The sequence below is a fragment of the Vombatus ursinus genome, unplaced genomic scaffold (genome assembly GCF_900497805.2).
Source record: "Vombatus ursinus unplaced genomic scaffold, bare-nosed wombat genome assembly UNPS02015175.1, whole genome shotgun sequence".
Classification (NCBI taxonomy): Eukaryota; Metazoa; Chordata; class Mammalia; order Diprotodontia; family Vombatidae; genus Vombatus; species Vombatus ursinus.
The window spans coordinates 7,226,794-7,245,972 of record NW_020954953.1 but is presented as its reverse complement, the minus strand read 5'-3'; the positions used below and the strand labels follow the sequence as shown (position 1 = coordinate 7,245,972).

Below are 19,179 nucleotides of genomic sequence, written 5' to 3'. Positions count from 1 at the left end.
TGAAGAATCTCCCTAAAACTTCTCTCCAGGCCCATCACCCAGATTGGAAGGCAGAACAGCTGGGCATCAGGGGTTGGGCTGGGACACAGTTTTTGGCACTTTTGTGGTGGAGGAGGTTGTGAATTTAGTAGCATCAGGACATTAATTAGATGCTAACTATCAAGATGACATGGTGGTAGAAACTGGCCCTAGGGTTATGGAAAGAAATTTAAGAATCTCACTAACTGAGTCAGTGTTGTGAACAAGAGTGTGAATCATATTAAGATAACGTGTCATGGATTAAAAATAAAATAAAATTTACAAGTATAAGATAAGGAAAGCATGGCCAGATAGTAGTTTATCAGAAAAAGATTGGGGTTGCGGGTGGGACTTAGTAGGCTACAAGGTCAATATGCATCAATGGTATGATACTGTGGCCAATAAAAGCTATTTCAATCATGTGGACTCTGCCCTGTTCAGTCCATACTGGGAACACTTGTTCAGATGGGGGCCATACATTTTAAGGACACGGACAGACACATCCAGAAGAGGGCAACCAGAATTAGGAAAGGCTACAAGATCATACCATGTAAGAGTCAATTGAATGAACCAGGGATGTTTAACCTGAAGAAGAGAAGGCAGGGGGACACATGCTAGCTGTCTTTGAGTATCAGAAGGCTGTCACTTGCTCTACTTGACCTCGGGGAGTAGAATTATAAACATTGGACACAAGGTGCAGAAAGGCTGATTTAGGCTTGATGTTGGGCAAAAATCCCCAGCAAACAGAACAATGTCAAAGTGGAAATGGGTGGGCAGCCTTGGGTGGAATGGCTTCCCCTGGAGCTCTTCAAGCAAGGCTGGACGCACACTGGCAGGGCGTGTTTGTTTGAGAGGGCATTCTTCAGGTACAGGCCGGACCAGAGGGCTTCCAAGGTCTCCTCCAACTCTGACATTCTGCCATTCTGTAATTCTGTGAAGGAGAGAGAGAGAAAACCACAGCATGAATCAGAAGCAGTCCAGAGGATTAAAGGCGTGCCCTGGATTTATGGAGCCCTGGCAGTGATTCTGTCCTAGAGTGAGAAAGCAAAGGAGTGGGTGGGAACGGAGCCCTGATGATTCCGGCCTGAGCCTTACCCTGAAAGAGTGCAGGAGGCTGAAGGAGAGCAGAGGCTGACATACCTCACCTGTGTACTGAGCCCTGAGATACTAGATACAAAGTCTTTGATCCCAATGGCATCCTAGGAACTGATACTTCTTTGGACAAGCAATGCTAAGAGAGCCCAGCCACTTTCTGTACAGCAAAATAGCTCATTTCTGGGATCCCTCTCGTTTCTCTATGGGAAAAGTATGTTTAAAGGGGGTGCAAGCAGATTTTGAGCTTAGGGTGTAGTTAGATAAAAGCAGTAGTGTAGATACAACTGCCAGTGTGTATTACACTCCGTGTTTAAGACACCCCAGCTCTTCATCTCATTCTCAACCCCAACTTCTACTTTTTTTTTTCTTTTAGTAAGGGCCAGCATTAGTCATCAATGTAGAAACTCCCTCCCAAATTAGTAATCTGTCTGCAATTTAGGGAGTTTCTAGTGACCCTGAGGGTTTAGGTGGCTTATCCATCATCACACCACTAATTTCTGTCAGAAGCAGGGCTTGAACGCAGGACTTTCTGAATCCAAGATCGGCCATTTATGAATGTGCCTTTTGACTTCTCACAAGGTTTAAATCTCTTCAAGACTTAAATAATTGAGGGTTGGGTATCTTTTCAAGTTTACAACAGAAATAAATGATAAAAGGCATGTTGGGAACCAACCCTCTTCTGTCAAATAAGAAGCTTCCCCCTCCTTTCCTCTCAGCTTCTAACAATATTCTTTGATGCTTTAGTCCGTGGATCCCTGCCCACACCTCTGAGCTCAGGCCTCTCTTATTCTGGAAGGCATGAAACAACTTGCTCAGTGATATATGTAAGAGCAACACCCTGGAGTGCTGTGCCATCAGCTAGAAGATGAGAGAGAAGGGGCTGCCTTTAGCTTTCTGTGTGTCTCCATACCTATAGGAGCCCTCCTCTCTTCCAGAGGAGCTGCCTCTGGTAGGTCAGTGTGGGAGAGGTCTGTATGTTCTTACACTACCAAAGTGAAGAGTTTCTTTCCTGGTGACCTTTCTAACTGATTTGAATTGTGGATGTTTCACTTCTTTGCATGAAAAACATTCCTTTGCCTCTGCCCTGTATGATCTATGAGCAATGTATTTGCTCACTTTGATGACTCTTCTGTCCCTTGCCAGGTCTTTGTGAGTTTAGCCTGTGTTTAATTGGCTCTCTTAGTACCCCTGTCCGGGAAAATGCTGAGGATACCTTAGAAGCTCCTGGCTTAATGGGCTTAATGAATTCCACTCCCTTTGAAGTGCTGGGGGTCACTATTTGAGATCAGAAGCTGGAGCCTCTCGTCTTTATCCTTTCTTCTATTTTGGTGTAATGTTTACTGGTGCTCTAACTAGCAGATAATCTAACTAAACATAATTGACTCCGAAATGACTTAGTGGCAATAACCAGTCATTTACCACCTGTTAAGATATCAATTTCATTTTTAGTGGATATTGTTTAGAACTCATCATACTGGACTTGGAGTCAAGAAGGTATGAATTCAAAATCTCCTCAGACACATGCTCTGTGTGTGACTCTGGGCAAGTCACTTAACTGTCTTAGTATCCTCATTTGTAAATCCATATCCCTAGGTATGAACATCTTTTCCCACTACAAAGCTGCTGTTACAATTATGGAACCAATTCTGAAATAGCTATTTCTCTGGTTCAACGTTCTAGACTTGGTTAAATTTTCTAAAGATTATTTGCTCTAATTAACATTTCATTCATTACTTTAAAGTTATTGTTTTAGGGTACATTTGGGACTGAAATTCAGATTATAACAAATGAGTAGACTCAGTGGTTCATAATCTTTACCTCAATGGCAGAGGGGTCGATTGAGTAGCACCTCAAGGCCTTCTCATGCCTGTGATTCCAGGTTGTGGACTTTAGGAATTTCAGGGAAGGGTGGGGTGATCATCACCAGCCAATAGTAACTAACTACAACTGAAATTTGGAAGGAGGTTCAGGAAATTGAGCAAGGTGCCAAAAGGAAGTCTTTGACAGGAAACATGTGGGCTCCACAGTGGTAGAGATACTCTACCACTCACAGTTTCTTAATGAAATAATTAAAGAAAAAAAAATAACACCTTTACTGAAGGGGCCCTAGCACACTCAGAGCATGGACTCCTGACGATCTGGGTCAGATCTCTTTTTTGTGTGTGTCACACTGAGTTTGCTTTAAAAAAAAAAAAAAAGGCCTAAGAAGATATTCAAATGCTTAAACAAAACCTTAGCAATGATTTTTTTTTAAAATCACAAAGTCAACTAGCTCTGTAAAATTTTACTATGCCATCTGACAGTTTTAGCATTATCTTGCCTAGAAAATTTTAATGAGTCCTAGCCAGCTAAGCCTTCCATGAAGGCAGTAATTGAGATCCCACCTCTTCCTAGTAACCTTTTCATTCCCCCTGGCCCTCCCAGGGGTTGGTTTTAAGAGAGATTTTTTTTTTCTACCACATGACATGAACCACATTGAACCCAGGGATCACCTTAGCTTTGAGCTGATGCCAGTGGAATGATTGTGCTGTACTATCTTCGAAGTTCCAGGAAGCCAGAGGAATCAAAACTTCTCCCAGAAACACTTTCCGGGTGAGTGTCCCCAAGTGCCACACGGAGATCTGGAGCAGCCGGGTCTGCAACTGGGAATACTCCACATGATACTACAAAACAGTGATATGGGAGAATGTCCTCCACCTGTCTCTTTGCATCCAGGAAGGCACACATAATACCATATACCCACACAACACAAAAACCAGTGCTGAGAATAGAGAGGAACACAGGGAATTGTCCAAGATTCAGGCATGCTGTCAGAGTCTAAAGAAAGAAGCCGCCTGGGGCCTCCCTGTACAATGACTCTGAAACACAAACAGTCCCATGGCTTCCCAGGTGTCAAATTTCCATTCCAGACCTGTACAGTCAAGCTCTCGATCTGGAAGAAGCCCAGCTTTACTGTAGTAAATCGGCATCCTCTGCTTAAAATAGGACTATTTGCTCTGGTACCCCAGGGTGCGGTTCTTTCCTGGCAAGTCCTAGGAATCCAATCCAATCAAATGAGCATTTATTAAGCACCTTCTAGGTACAAGATTGCTCTAAGATCTCACTTCTGCCCTACAATGTGTAAGCTATCCCTTCCTGATTTTGTGCCGTCCATAAATCTGATAACCATGCCATCTATACCTTTATTCAAAGCGCTGATAAAAATGTTGAACAGAATGAGGTGAGGGGCAGAACCCCATGGCATGAAACTGGAGGCCTCTCTCTAGTCCAATGCTGATCTATTAATCAATTTCCTAGGTCTGGGTATTCAGCCTGAGCGTACCAAACTGTACTATAATTTAGCCCACGTCTTCCCATCAAAATTAGTTGAAACCTGGGGGTGTATGCCATTCATTATCTGCAGAAGAAAATTTTCTACAGATGTCACTTAACTTCTCAGAACCTGTTTTCCCATCTGTAAAATGGGGAAAATAATATTTGCACTACTTACTTCATAGGGTCGTGAGGAAAGCACTGTGTAAAGTGTTCCATCCATGAGTTGCTATTCTTATTAACATGTATCTCATTTATCATGTATTCTTTTTAGCATGTATCTTATTTAACATGTATCTCCATTCACACAGCACACTGCTTGAGAAAACCTCTCTGATATTCACCAAGATTCAACAAGTCAAAGGATTTTTTTTTAATTTGCCTCTAGCCCAGTTCAGAGATGGATGATGGGGTCCAGCCAGGTTCTCTTTTTCACCCCTTTTCCCCCCAGAAATCATTAACTAAACATTGTTCCCAAGTTCAGCGGACACTGCACTTTTCCTGAACAAAGGCTCAAATTTATTTTTTCCCCAACTTGCAACTTATTGACAGAGGTTTACAGATATCTATATATAGGTTGTTGGTGGAGTTGTGTTTTGTTTTGTTTTTTAAATTTTAATTTAACTAACCCACGGACTTGGAAAAACCCATTAGTTTGACTTTGACCATGCAGATATTGGGCCTGGAGTAGCAAAGGGGTCAGAGCCTTTGAATGAATGTTGACCTGCCTGTACCTTCAAAGTCTCATGAAAGAGAGGATCCACAGTATTCTTTTTGACACTTGTCTTTCTCTTGGCCTGAGAGCCTCTATCAGGTAGCAGATAGGTCTTTATATAGCTGAGGACCAAAAAAGGGAAGAAGAAAGAAAAAGGTCAGGATTTCTTCTAGGTGACATTCCAAAAAAATTGAACAATGGCAAACCTTCTCTTCCTGCCCCCACCCCCACCCCCTGGCCCTTAACCCTTGTCCTTTGCTTCTTGAAACCTTTTCAAATTTTTAAAGTAAATTTTAAGCTAAGGGGTGTAATTGGTGCCCTGAAGAATACATGTGGTTGTTCCTGTATAAGCTGTTTGTAACTTGAAGCCCATTTGGTTTCAAACTTACTTTAACCAAACTCGGATTGAACAAAACTCTTTGAAACACTTTCTATGTAACACACACATATGGAACACCTCATGTGCTGCCTTCCAAAGGGAATGTACATTGTATGGGCTGTCTGTTCTCCTAGTCTAATCTATTTTTTTAATGTTTTGTTGACGTTCTTTTTCCCCCGACCCAGTCACTTCCTAATGATTCCCCCAACATTGACCCCTGCACCCAGACCCTTTCTATATAACAGTGAAGTGCAGTTACTCATTGGTCATGCCTAATAGCATATGCCTCTTTTTGCACCTACAGTGCACCATCTCTCTGACAAGAGGCGGAAGCAGGTCATGCAGTTTGGACAACACCTTTAGGCTTGGTTGTTCTTACACACACTCAGGATTTAACATTAGACAAACCAGGAGCTCATTAATTTTATTGTAATTATTATAATTTTACTTTATATATATTTATATATACTTACATATTTATTTTCTATATATTTTATGTTTATATATAAGTTTATACATAATTATATATATTTATATATATTTTATTATATATATTTATAAAAGTTTGTATCCTATCTCTGTTTTCTTTGCCTTATAAATTAAAAGAAAAACTATAGGGGCAGCTAGGTGGTGCAGTGGGTAGAGTACCAGCCCTGGAGTCAGGAGGACCTGAGTTCAAATCCAGCCTCAGCCACGTAACACTTAACTGTGTGACACTGGGCAAGTCACTTAACCCCAATTGCCTCACCAAAAGAAAAAAAGAGAAAAAATGCCCTCAAAAATACTACTTAGTATCTACACAGTGCTTCAAGGTTTGCAAAGAGCTTTATACCAATTAACTCATTTGACCCTCACAACCCTATGAGGCAGGTGCTATAATTATCCTCATTTTACTGACAAGGAAACTGAGGCAAAGAACCATGAAATGACTTGTCCATTGGTTACACAGCTAATTTCAGGGTCAAGATGTGAATTCTGGTCTCTCCTGACTCCAAATTCATCGCTTTTTCTATTATATGATGCTGCTTAATGCTGTAAAGGTATTCACTCTGATATAAAAGGATAAAAAAAAATAATTTCCCAATCAAATAGCAAAGTGAGGAGTATGAAAGATTATTCTAGAGAGGATGGTGATCAGCTGTTTCCCCTTCCTCACACCCCCACAGAGGACCCAGTGAGGGGAAACTGCAACATAAGAGATTTCAGTAGATAAAGAACTGCTGACCGCATGTTTACTAAGGAATGTTGTGGAATCTCCTCTGGGGTTTTTTAGAAGAGAATAAGTTCTCATCTGTCTGGGAGTGACTATGCCTGGGGGAGGACAGAGGACAGAGGGTTTGAGGCACAGACCCACATACACACCCTTACCCTTAGGCTTCGGCTCCCCGAGGTACTCATGCAGAGACTAATGGGGACACATAGTTAGATCCAACACATCTCTATCTATCAGAGCTCTGTCCTCATAATGCCCCAAATGTTGAGTCACTCTGTGGGGACTGACATTAGGAGCTCAGTCACTCCCCAAGTTATCATTCCAATACTCCTTAAGTGAAGGTTCCCCTGAGGGAGCAAGGACAGAAATGCACCCTCAAATTGCTTAGGGAATTCACACCCAAAATACCCCACAACTCATGGGCACTAATTCACATATTTCAATGAATATACCCTTCATCGAAATTTCACTACTAGCACATGCCTACTTTCGCTCAGAATTGCTCTCCCTGATTCCACACACACTCTATCTTCTTCTCAATCTACTCACAATGTACTTTGTCATAAATACCCAGAGACAGCTTCCAACCATAAGACTCCATCAATTACCAGTGCATGGGGGGGGACCTCAGCTACCATTCTTATAGCTGGGGGCATTGGGCAGGATAAGGTAAATTAGTTGCTGTTATGGACGGCTATAATTCCTGCTCAGGGATTAGTTGCTTGCCTTTCAAGTTGGGTGTCCCTAAAGTCTAAAGGTAGGGCTAGAAGACTGAGTCTTAAATTTTTCCAACAATTGCCTTCAAGCCACTAAAAACGTGTAAGGGGCTACTGCTATTTTAAAAAATCTCAGTTAAGAGCTTTATAAAAGTTGATAATCCCCTACATCTCAGGTTTAAAACAAAAAACAAAGGAAGATATAGGAGTTCTCAAAGTATGGACTGGGGATCCTTGGAGTACCAAGATTCTTTCAGGGGGTCCATGAGATTACAATTATTTTCATTATAATACTAAGACATTTAATTTCTAATATGATAAATATCAATAGGTATAACCCACATAAACAAATGCTATTGGTGGGGGCAGTTCAATAATTTTCAAGAGTGTAGAGGGGTCCTGCGACCAAAAAGTTTGAGAACCACCGATAATGGGTATAAAGGAAAGAGGTCGGGGAGGAGAGGAAGAATATTTTTCTTTACTGTTATATGAAAAAACAACAATAGCAACTTACGGATTGCATTTTTTCTTCTTTTCTTCTCCAAAGGCTAGGTTCCTACAGGCTTTGATGCAGATTTCCAATGTAGAAGTCTTAAAGTCATACTGAAGGGCGAATAGTATTTCTCCAGTTACATCAGCGTTGTCAAAACTGCCCACCTCTGTACAAGTGCTGCTAATGCTCGCCAAACTTCCCTGGAAAGAAAAAAATGGATAACAGAAAATGAAACTGCTCCACCATAGTCAATTTCTCATACTTCTTGATTTCAATATATCAAGTAAATCAAAATGAACAAAACCAATAGAGCCTAATGCTACTACATGTCAAAATACTGCTATTTTCTATATATTTGCCTAAAAATGACATAGTGCTACCTCAAAGTCTGGGCCTCAGACACCTGAAGCTGGAAAGGCCGAGTGTCAGTGATATCAGGCTACTTCAAAAGAAACAGGGTCTAACTGGGACTTTGACATTCTCATGGCCTACCCTTGTCACTCCACCTGAGTCCTCCACAGTAATAGTCTTTACTTAGATCTCACTGTAACATTAACAGCTAACATTTATACAGCACTAGCTTAAAAAGGCCAAGGTCTCCCATCGAATCCTGGGTCATGTTCAGTCGTCCCAATCTATATCTGGCCACTACACCCAGATGGCTCTGGCAGAGAAAGTAAGGCTGGTGACCTTTCACAGCCCTCCTTCACTAAAATCCAATTCACTTGCATGTCATGGCATCACCTTCCTGACGTCATGGTCCTCTTTGAGAATGAAGGACAAACTACACAATACAGCAATATAGCACTTTGTTTTGAATCGAGTAACAATCTTGTGAAGAAGATATTATTTCCCATTTCACAGGTGAGGAACTGGGTCCCAGAGAAATTAAATGACTTGCTATGGGTCATAGTCATAGGGTAATGGGCAGCTAGGTGGTACAGTGGATAGAATGCCAGGCCTGGAGTCAGGAAGATTCATCTTCCTGAGTTAAAATCTGACCTTAGACACTTACTAGCTGTGTGACCCTGGGCAAGTCACTTAACCCTGTTTGCCTCAGTTTCCTCATCTGCAAAATGAGCTGGAGAAGGAAATGCCACACCACTCCAGTATCTCTGCCAAGAAAACATCAAATAAGGTCATGAAGAGTTGGACACAACTGAAATGACTCAACAACAATGACAACAAAGATGGGTCATATACATAATAAGTGTCTCAGGCAACATTTGAACTCAGGTTTTCCTAATTGCAATTTCAGTATTCTTTCTATCCTCTATGCCACCTGAGAGCAGGGATCAATGCTTTTTTTGTGCCTTTCTTTGTGTCTCTAGTACTTAGTATAGTTCTAAAAACGTAGTGAACAATTAATAAATGCTACTTGATTGATTATACCATCATTTATAATTATGCAATCTCCAAGATTCTGAATTCTGAAATTCCCCTCTCTGCCCATATTCATAGCTTATTCCACCTCTATAACTCACTTTTCCTAAATCTATTCTTCACCCTTGCCCCCTTATCCTATTGCCAGTATTGCCCTGCCAAGCTTCAGTCTTGGGTTATTACCACCATCCCCCGTGTTCACCCCTCCTCATTCACTGCCAAAGAAAAGCTAGAGAAAATCATGAAACCTGTGCTGACTGGATCCATGACAAATTTATGTTATGTAATCTCAACTGAGCCCTCACTGCAGCAAAGCCATCCTTTTCTACCTGACTGACTCACTATTCTACTCGCCATAGTGGCTTTTCCAAATCTTTTCATCCCTCCTCAAACCTTCCATAACTCCTCTCCCCCCATCCTCTCAGCTGAGAACCTGACCTTAAATTTCACTAAAAAAAATTGAGGTTATTCTCCAAGAGCTTCTTCTTTTCCTCTTTTCCTCATCGCATCTCACCCAGATATCTTCTGCCTCTGTCTCCTCCTTCACCCACGTCACATGAATTGGTGGCCCTTCTCCATGCCGAGGAAAATCCTCTATATGCATAAGTGATCACATTCCATCTCCTCTCCTCCAGCAGATTGACCCCTTTATCATCCCTCCTCTTTCACTTATCTTCAGTCTCTCCCTGTCTGCTGGCTGTTTCTGTACAGCCTACAGTTGTGCCCATGTCTCCTCCATTCTCAAAAATACGCTCACTTGATCCATCCATACCTGCTAGGTAGCACTCCATATCTCTCCTCCTTTTTATGGCTAAACTCCTTAGGAAAGCTATTTCTACAATAGGTACCTCCACTTTCTCTCTCTTGTCTTCTTAACTCTCTACCGTCATGGCTTCCTTATTTAACCCAAACTGCTCCCTCCAAAGTTACTAATGATACCTTAATTGCCAAATCTAATGGCCTTTTTTTTCTAGCCTCATTTTTCTTGACTACTCTGTAGAGAAGCCACTCTCTGTGACACTCTCAGTCGCCTTCTCCTTGACATTCTCTTGTCTGTAGATTTTCGTGACTTCTTTCTCCTGATTCTCCTCCTTCCTATCTGACCATTCTTTCTCAGTCTCCTTTGCTGGAACTTCTCAAGGTGATGCTCTGCCTGCTAACCGTGCGTGTCCCCCAACGCTCTGTCGTGGGCCCTCTTCTCTTCTGTCTCTATACTGTTTCACTTGGTAATCTCATCAGCGTCTATGGATTCAATTGTGATCTGCATGCTGATGGTTCTCCAATCTACTTGTCGAGCCCTAACCAGTCTCACGTCTCCAACTGCCATTGGACATTTCAAAGTGGATGTCTTGTAGACACCCAGACTTCAACATGTCCAAAATTGAACTCATTATTCCCCACCCCACCCCTACTTCTCCCTAACTTTCCTATCACTGTCAAGGGTACTGCCATCCTCCCAGTTACTCTTCACTCTCTCACCCCATGCCCCCATAGCCAGTCTGTTGCCAAGGTTTTTACCATTGTAATATCTCTTGGATATGTTCCCTTCTCTCTTTTGATACTGCCACCATCCTGATGAAGGCCCTCATATCTAGACTATTGAAATAGCCTGCCAGTTGGTCTCCCAGTCACAAATCTCTCCCCACTTCAGTCCATCCTCCACTCAAGCTACCAAAGTGACCTTCCTAAAGTTCAGTTTATGTTACCTTCATTCTCAATACACTCCAGTGGCTCCCTATCACCTCCCAGTTCAAAGCTCTTTATAGCCTGCCCTCCCTCAACTTTCCATGCTTTTTATACCTTATGCTCTGCCTTTACTCTGCAATCCAGTGACACTGGCCTTTTTGTTGTCCCTTGAATAAGATGTTCCATCTGGGCCTTTTCACTGGCTGTCTCCTTTGCCTGGAATGATCCCCCTCCTCATATCTTCCCTGGTTTAGTCCCAGCTAAAATCCCACCTTCTATTAGGAACCCTTTCTCAATCCCCTTTAATTCTAGTGCCTTCCTTCTGTTAATTATCACCAATTTATCCTGTGTACAGCTTATTTATACGTAGTAGTTTGTATATTGTCTCCCCCATTAGATTGTAAGTTTCTTGAGAGTAAGGATTGTCTTTTACCTTTCTTTGTATCCCCAGTGCTTAGCACAGTATCTGACACATAGTAGGAGCTTAATAAATGTTTATTGACTGATTGACTAATCCTCCCCATGATACCCTATATCCCTCCCTGTTCTCCCTGCTCATCAGTCCATAACCCCTGCTTGGGCTCCTCCTTCAACCCTTGACAGTCTCGATCCCATTCGATGTATGGTTAAACAATGTTAGCGTCTTCCATCCTCTATTCCTTTGCCCCCTTGTCCGTCCGCCATACATGCCCTGCTAATGTTCAGCCCTGCATCATCCCCAACCTGGATCACCCATTCTCTGCTCCTTCTCCCAAGCTTCTTGATGCTGTTAGAATAAATCACGCAACAGTATCAAGTGGGTGTGCCATCAATTCAGGCTCTCTCATCTCAGCTGGGAGCTCAGAGATACACATCAATGCCTCACTCTCTAGCAGCAGCTCCAATTCTTCTCTTCCCTCCCCAAGCCCCCAGTACTACCTGCAGGACCCTCTCCCTCAGCAAATGTACTTGCCTACTACTTTACTGAGAAAATTGAAGTCATCCTCTCTTATAGCCAATAATTCACACCTCAAAACCCTTCTGTGTTTTCTTCCATTCTTTCTTCCTTTACTCCTATCCCTGACATAGATTTTGCCAATGGAGGGGTTAGTGTGAAAGGTGTTTATTACAGTATAAAAAAGAGGATAGTGTATACAATGAGGTCATCTGGAACTCTTCTATTCAAGCACTATGTTAAAAACAAACATTAACACTGAATATATTTACAGAGCTAAACTTTTTTTTGATATACATCCATTTACCACGTGGTACAGGGTATTCCTTAGAAATCATGTCCTATAAGCTAAATTCATTCTTATAGTTTACAACAAGCTTGTAGCAAATTCTGTATCACAAAATAAAATGTTGGTTTTTAATGCATAATACTTTAAAAATGTCATAGTTTGGGGGCTTCAGAATACTTAATTACTTGATTTGAACAAGGAAATGGGACAAAGAAGATCATCAAGACAGGCCTGTTCTAGGATTTTTAATGTTCAATTTGTCTACTTTCACATCATCTCCAATTAGCTGGTATACATAAGTGACAACTATAGAAGCCTGGATATACATCAATACAAATGAAGGGATGATGTTTGTTTCCAGAGCGTTATAGGCTCTAGTGGCAGATTTTGGATGAAAGTAGGATTGATTTTCATGTTCAAAGGCCTGAAATGTGTGTGTGTGTGTGTGTGTGTGAGAGCGTGTGTGTGTGTGTGTCTCCTGAAATGAGAATGTCCACATCAAACTGCCTTTGCAGCAATGCTAAGCTGGCCATATCACCCCATGGAATAATTTGACGTCCAAGGATCAAACCAATTTTAAACTGCCCAACAGTTCTGGATAATTCAGATTCTCATCAAAGTCTCCTCTAACAAAGTGAACATCCCCAGCTAGAGTCTCAAGAGAGTCATCACTTTTCTTTGGTGCAAAGGTTTTCAGTGCAGATAAATGCTGAATTTTGCCCAGGCACCAGCAGGTTTTTGAATTTGGCTGGCTGACTGTTGCATCAGTTGGGGATGTGCAGATCTCCTAACACTAACACCAACATCCTGTCACCAGCCCCTCTCTGCCACCGCATCCGTCATTGCCGTCTCCTCCCAACCCTCTATTTTTACTTTCAATCCCAAACCTTTTCATACCTACCGGGAGCTTGCCCCACTGATCATTCCCTCTTCTCTCCTTCATTTTCACTCTCATGTTAACTCCTGGCTGGCTCCTTTCCTACTGCTTCCAGACATGCTCAGGTTTATCCCATTGCTAAGAAATATTCCTTTGATCTTGCCAAAATACTGTCCCTTATCTCTTCTCCCTTCCATCACCAATCTCCCTGAAATAATTGTCTATGTGCACTTCCTCCATTTCCTCAATGCCCATTAATTTCTTTTTAATGTTTTTTCTTTTTAATTATGGTCATAACACATGCATATGCTTCTCAACCTTTTACAGTCTTGTTTCTGACCCCATCATTCAACTGAAACTGCTCCACTCAGACAAGGCTACCAAGGATCACTTTACTGCTAAATTTGGGGATCTTTTCCCAGTCCTAAGCCTCTTCTAGCCCTCTGTATTTTTTGTTGCTGTTGGCTATCCTTGCTCCTGTATGTTCTCTCCTCCCTTTGAATTTGTGACATTGATCTCTCCTGGTTCTTTTCCTAGTTACCTCGTGATTTTCCTTTGTTGGGTCATCATGCCTTCTGACCTCTTAGCACGGATGTGCCCCATGCCATCCTTTCCTTCTTTTTCTCTACCCTCTTCCTTGAAATTCTCATCAGTTCCCTTGGATTCAATGATCAGTTCTATGAAGATGGTTCCCAAACCTATGCAAGTCTTACTTCTCTCCTGAATGCTAGTTCCACATTATGAACTATCAGCTCAACATCTTCCCCCAAATCTTCTCCATTGGCATCTCAAACTCAGCATGTCTAAAATGAACTCATTGGATTCCCCCCAAATCCAATTCCTTCAGAATTCCCTGTTTCCTAGGATAGCGCCACCATCCTTCAAATCACTCAGGTTTGCAACTTTAGAATTATCCTAGGTTCCTTCATTTCCCTCAGCCCCTATAACTCACTGCCATATCATCTCAATTTTATTGGGTTAAAATCTACAAATAAGCATAATATATGGGATGGATTTCAGTGCAGCTGCTGTGGTTATTAAACCAAGGTAAATACAATCTACTAAGTATGAGCACACCCTGCCCCCCCCAGGGGTCCTGTGGTCAGTGGTACTAATTCCAGCAATTTGAATTCTTAAATGTCACAACCTAAACATGCCTCCATGTTTTCCCTCCACAGAACAGAGCATGCCACAAGGATGAAAATGTCAGAAGGAACAATATGCTACATAAAAAATGCAGTGACAGCTAAGATTACCCTCAGTTGTTTACAGTAATAAGCTCTCTCAGGCTGGATAGAGTACTGCACAATGACAAAAAAAAGAAAAAAAGGACTGTCTAGAGCCCATTAAGAATTCATGCTAATGACTTCCAGGTGTTGGGGCAGAAGGGAAATCTCAAGAAGTTACTGCATATAATACTCCTTATTGGTAGCTAGATGACCCAGTAGATAGAATGCCGGATTTGGAGTCAGAAAAACATGAGTTTCAATTCTGCCTCAGACACTTGCTAGCTGTGACACCTTGGATAAGTCATTTAATCTCTCTTAGCCTTGGTTTTTACATCTGTAAAAAGGGGATGATAGTAACAGCACTTACCTCACAGAGGCGTTGTTAAGATCAAATGAAATATATGTAAAGTGCTGTGCAAACCTTAAAGCTCTATATAAATCCTAGCTATTATTACTGCTTTCAAAATCTATGTAATACCTCCTCACATTCATCTCCACCTAGCCTTCCACTCCCACATATATACTTTTCTGTTTAAAGAAGGAAAGTTAGGAACTGGAAAAAAATCTTAATGAAAAGGAATATTGCATTTGAAATCGTCTATCAAGCCCTGGTGATTTCATCTGTGACCTTCCTCTATGCCTCATTGTCTTTGAGAGTCACCTGAGGCTCAGAGTAATTAAGTAATTTGCCCAGGGACACACAGCTAATAAGGCAGTATTTGAATCCAGGTGCTCCCAACTCTAAATCTAGCAGCAGCCGCTGTGCAATCCTACCTCTGCAATAGGAAATGGTAACCACTAAGAAATGTGAAGACCAGAAATACAGCAATACTGCACAGTAACCTTGTATCAAGCATGGAAGCCATGCACATCAGCCTCATTTGCTTGGAAAAATAGAAATGCTTCCTAAGCAGCCTACTGTCAGGATGGGAGCTATTATAAATCTACAGCACTGGGCTGAATCTGAATTCACAGCGTCTCCCCAGCTGGGTACATGCTGGGGGCGGGCTTAGCAGCAATTTGAGCTGCATTATGGACTAATACAAACACCCTCATGCACCTTCCCCCAGTTCCTCCAATCAGATATCCCCAAGCACTTCAACATGGCTGGAGTAAAGAGGTTTACTGAGTCAAAATGAGATTTTACAAAGCCGTGCTGTAAATACATGAAATACAGAGGGCCATCTCTGGACCTCAGCCCTACATCCTCTCGCAACATAAAATACTGTGACAAAAAATACCACATGACAACCACACACACACCACCGCAACTTGGTGTTCGCTGATCTTTCTAAGTAATTACGGCGCTGATTTTCTGAAACTAGTCAGGGGCTCCAATGTGTACATTTTTTGCTGGTAAATTCAGCCAGCGGTAATATATTCTTAATCAATCAATCAACAAGCATTATTTAAAGCAAGTAGCATGTGTCAAGAATTATGCCAAGGACTGGGGATGTGAAAACAAATGTCAGACAGTCCTTGACCTCAGGGTGCTTACATTCTTTTTTTAAATTAATTTATTTTGAATTTTCAACAATCACTTCCATAAGCTTCTGAGCTTCAAATTTTTCTCTCTCTCCCTCTCCACCTGCCTCCCCAAGACGGCAAGCAATCTGATATAGGCTCTACATATACATTTCTATTCAACATTTTTTCACATTAGTGATGTTGTAAGAATTAGAGCCGATAGGAGGAACCACCAGAAAGAGGAAACAAAACACAACAGAAGAAAAAAATAGCAGATAGTATGTTTCGATCCGCATTCAAACTCCATAGTTCTTTCCTTGGATGTGGATAGCATTTTCCGTCATGAGGCCTTTGGAGATGTCTTAGATCCTTGTATTGCTGAGAAGGGTTAAGTCCATCAACATTCATTACCTCACAATGTGGCTGTTGCTGTGTACAATGTTCTCCTGGTTCTGCTCACTTCCCTCAGCATCAGACCATACATGCTTACCTTCTAATAAATGGATACAGCATGTACAGAACAGCAGAGTCCAGGGAAGGTGCTTTTGTTCTGCACAGTCACAGAGATTTTGAAAGGAGCCATTGGGCACAAGATTGTCATAACTTTTCCAGTAACAATGGTAGTATTGATTTGATTATCGCTCTCAGAGTAAGAGCCAGACATGGAAAGGGGTGTATGGTAGAAATGGAAGGATGTTCATGCTGGGTAGGTCTAGGTTTCCTCAAAGCTGGCTGGGTGTGATGTGAAATAGGGTGTGGATCTGGCTATGTATAGTGTTTGAGACGAGTTTTCACTCACTGCTAGTGCATTCCCAGCCCAAGGCAGAGTTCCAAGGTGAAGGAAGGAGACGGGGTGGAAAAAATAGTACACAACACAGAGGAAAATGTAAATTATATGAAAATATTCAGGTAGGATATTTTTCCATTGATTTTTTAAAGCAGAGGATATAAATATATTTGGGAATTAAGCAGAGATTTAACCACGTCTAGTTGGTACTTAATGTTTCTGGTATGATTAAATGAATAAACAAATAAAAATAGTTTTCCTCTCCTCAAGGATCCTGAAAAGTCACTCATGTGGTATTTGGTTCCACCAAACTTCTAATCAATGTTTCTAACCAAAAGCTTAATAACCTGTACAGATTAATTGATACTACCATAGTTTGAACTGTGCTCACACAGTACAGTTTCAAGCTTTAAGCTTTACTAGCCTCAAACCACAGTACTTTCAGGACATACTGTATAATTTGGATAGGTACTCCATATGGACAATGAGCTGAGTTCCGAATGGAATAGTTGGAGGAGAGTGGTCTAGAATACATTTTGGGAATCATATAATACTTATAACAATACCAAACTGACATACAACCCTATCTTTTTACCTCCAATGTTATCCTGGTGATGCTGTATGGCTACTAATCTTGAAACAAACTGAAAATCTCTCTTCTAGTACTTAACTAGCTATGGAACCATGAGTAAGTTGGCTAGCCTCTGTGAGTTCCAGTTTCCTTATCTATAAAATGGGCATAATAATAACTATATTGCCCATCTCATGGGGTTGTTGTAAAGGTTAAATGAGAAAGTATAAGTCAAATGCTTTGCAAAGCTTAAAGGCGAACAAACATTTATTTAACACCTACTATGTGTTTGACACTGTGCTAAGCACATTACAAATATTATTTCACTTGATCCTCACCACAACCCTGGGAGGTAAGTGCTATTATTATTTCCATTTTACTGAGGAAACTGATGCAGGCAGAGGTTAAGTGAGTTGCTTAAGGTCACACAAGTCATAAGTGTCTCAGGGCACATTTGAACTCAGAGCACCTAGAATCCTGCCAAATAGCTATGTAAAGGTCAGATATTATTATCTTGCTCTCCCTTTTCAACAGAGATCATCCTGAAATGGTCCTGGGATAAGTCACTCTCCTGACATTACCCTTTAGTATTTAGTGTTTGGTGAGGCATTGAACAGGGGGTTGAAATGACTGGTTTTTTGTAACTTACGTATTGGGATTTAAGCTCACCTTCTATAGGTTCACTGGAAGCATCTTTGGGATTATCATTATTATTATTATCATTATCTGGGTACTACTTCACCCACACTATGACAAGTGGCATCCCACAATGGTCAATACTTTATTAAAGGTTTAACACCTTCTAGTCCTAATATAATACAATGCAAACTCATTAAAATGTTGGTGTTAGGTACACCTATTGTTATCGTTATCATTGCCCTTTTTTCGGGCAAGATTAAGAAAAGTTAAGCCACTTACTTAAAGTTACATGGTTAGTAAATGTCAGAGCAGTGGCTTGGACCCAGATCTTCTCATCTTAGTCTAGTGCTCTGAACACTGCACCACATGGCCAGCTGATACTTCCTGCTGATATGGCCATGGGAAAGCATGGAAAAGTTATTTATTCATTTCTGACTAAAAGAAAGTACTCACTTCTAGGTTTCATTCAGTCTATACATGAGCTCACAACCCAATTATATCCCCTGCATCCCAACTTCAGCTTGATATTGTTATGATATTCATATGTCATATGCCAACCACATTAAATCAAAACTCACACGTTTGATGCCACCAGAGAACATAATGCTATGAGTAGAAGTAGGTATAATATTTTCTTGCTCCAAAATGGGATTAATAAAGTTTTCATCATCCTCTTGGTTGATGAGTTTAAGATGATCTGTTAAGCTGACAGTCTGAAAAAGAAAAAAAAAATCACTGATCATATGGTTCACCTACCTGTTTGCTTTTGTTCATATGTTTGGTGAGCACAGGAAAACACACACAAGCTGACATATACTATGTACAACCTGTTCATCAATGTGGTAATAATAAATATCTTAGAAAGTAACAAATAGGGGAATCATTGTGAATATCTATAAGCCATCTATTAAGTTAGAGGAAATAAGATGTTGAATTTATAAGATTATTATAGAGGCCAGATATAGTGGTAATAGAGGACATTAGCTACCTGATAAAAATCACATTAAAAACAAAGAATTTGATGATTCTCTGAAAATTTTATCTCTCAGAGAGGCAGTGTGGTAGAGTGGATAGAGCGCTGGACTTGAAGTCAGTAAGACCTGAGTTCAAATCCCACCTCTAAAATTTCCATTAGGCAGTTAATATGCAAGACTGGAGTTCACCAGTGAAAGACTTGGGCTAGACGGATAGCTCCATGAATCATCTGCAGACAAATCATCATTAACCCCAGGGAATCCGATGACATCACCAAGAGAGTATAACGAAAGAAGAAAGCCCAAGGTAGAGCACTGGCAGACACTCACATTGGATGATGAGACAGCGAAGGAGACTGAAAGAGCAGTCAGTCAGGTAGGAGAACCAGGAGTGCAGTGTTC

The 19,179-nt window shown here is 41.1% G+C and overlaps 1 protein-coding gene and 1 pseudogene across 3 annotated transcripts in view; both read right to left on the bottom strand.

The window, feature by feature from the left end:
• Window positions 1–319: 319 nt before the first annotated feature.
• The window catches only part of LOC114031398 (synaptotagmin-like protein 3), a 95,184-nt gene continuing 76,324 nt past the window's right edge, over window positions 320–19,179 (bottom strand). For all 3 annotated transcript variants that reach the window (XM_027846458.1, XM_027846460.1, XM_027846459.1), the window contains 5 exons: window positions 18,382–18,516; window positions 7,963–8,141; window positions 5,160–5,262; window positions 3,606–3,776; window positions 320–949 (listed from right to left, as the gene is read on the bottom strand). In XM_027846458.1, the coding sequence (XP_027702259.1) occupies window positions 881–949; window positions 3,606–3,776; window positions 5,160–5,262; window positions 7,963–8,141; window positions 18,382–18,516 (657 nt within the window). In that variant the 3' untranslated portion in view covers window positions 320–880. The remainder of the gene's footprint in view (window positions 950–3,605; window positions 3,777–5,159; window positions 5,263–7,962; window positions 8,142–18,381; window positions 18,517–19,179) is intronic.
• LOC114031400 lies at window positions 12,506–13,146 on the bottom strand (annotated as a pseudogene).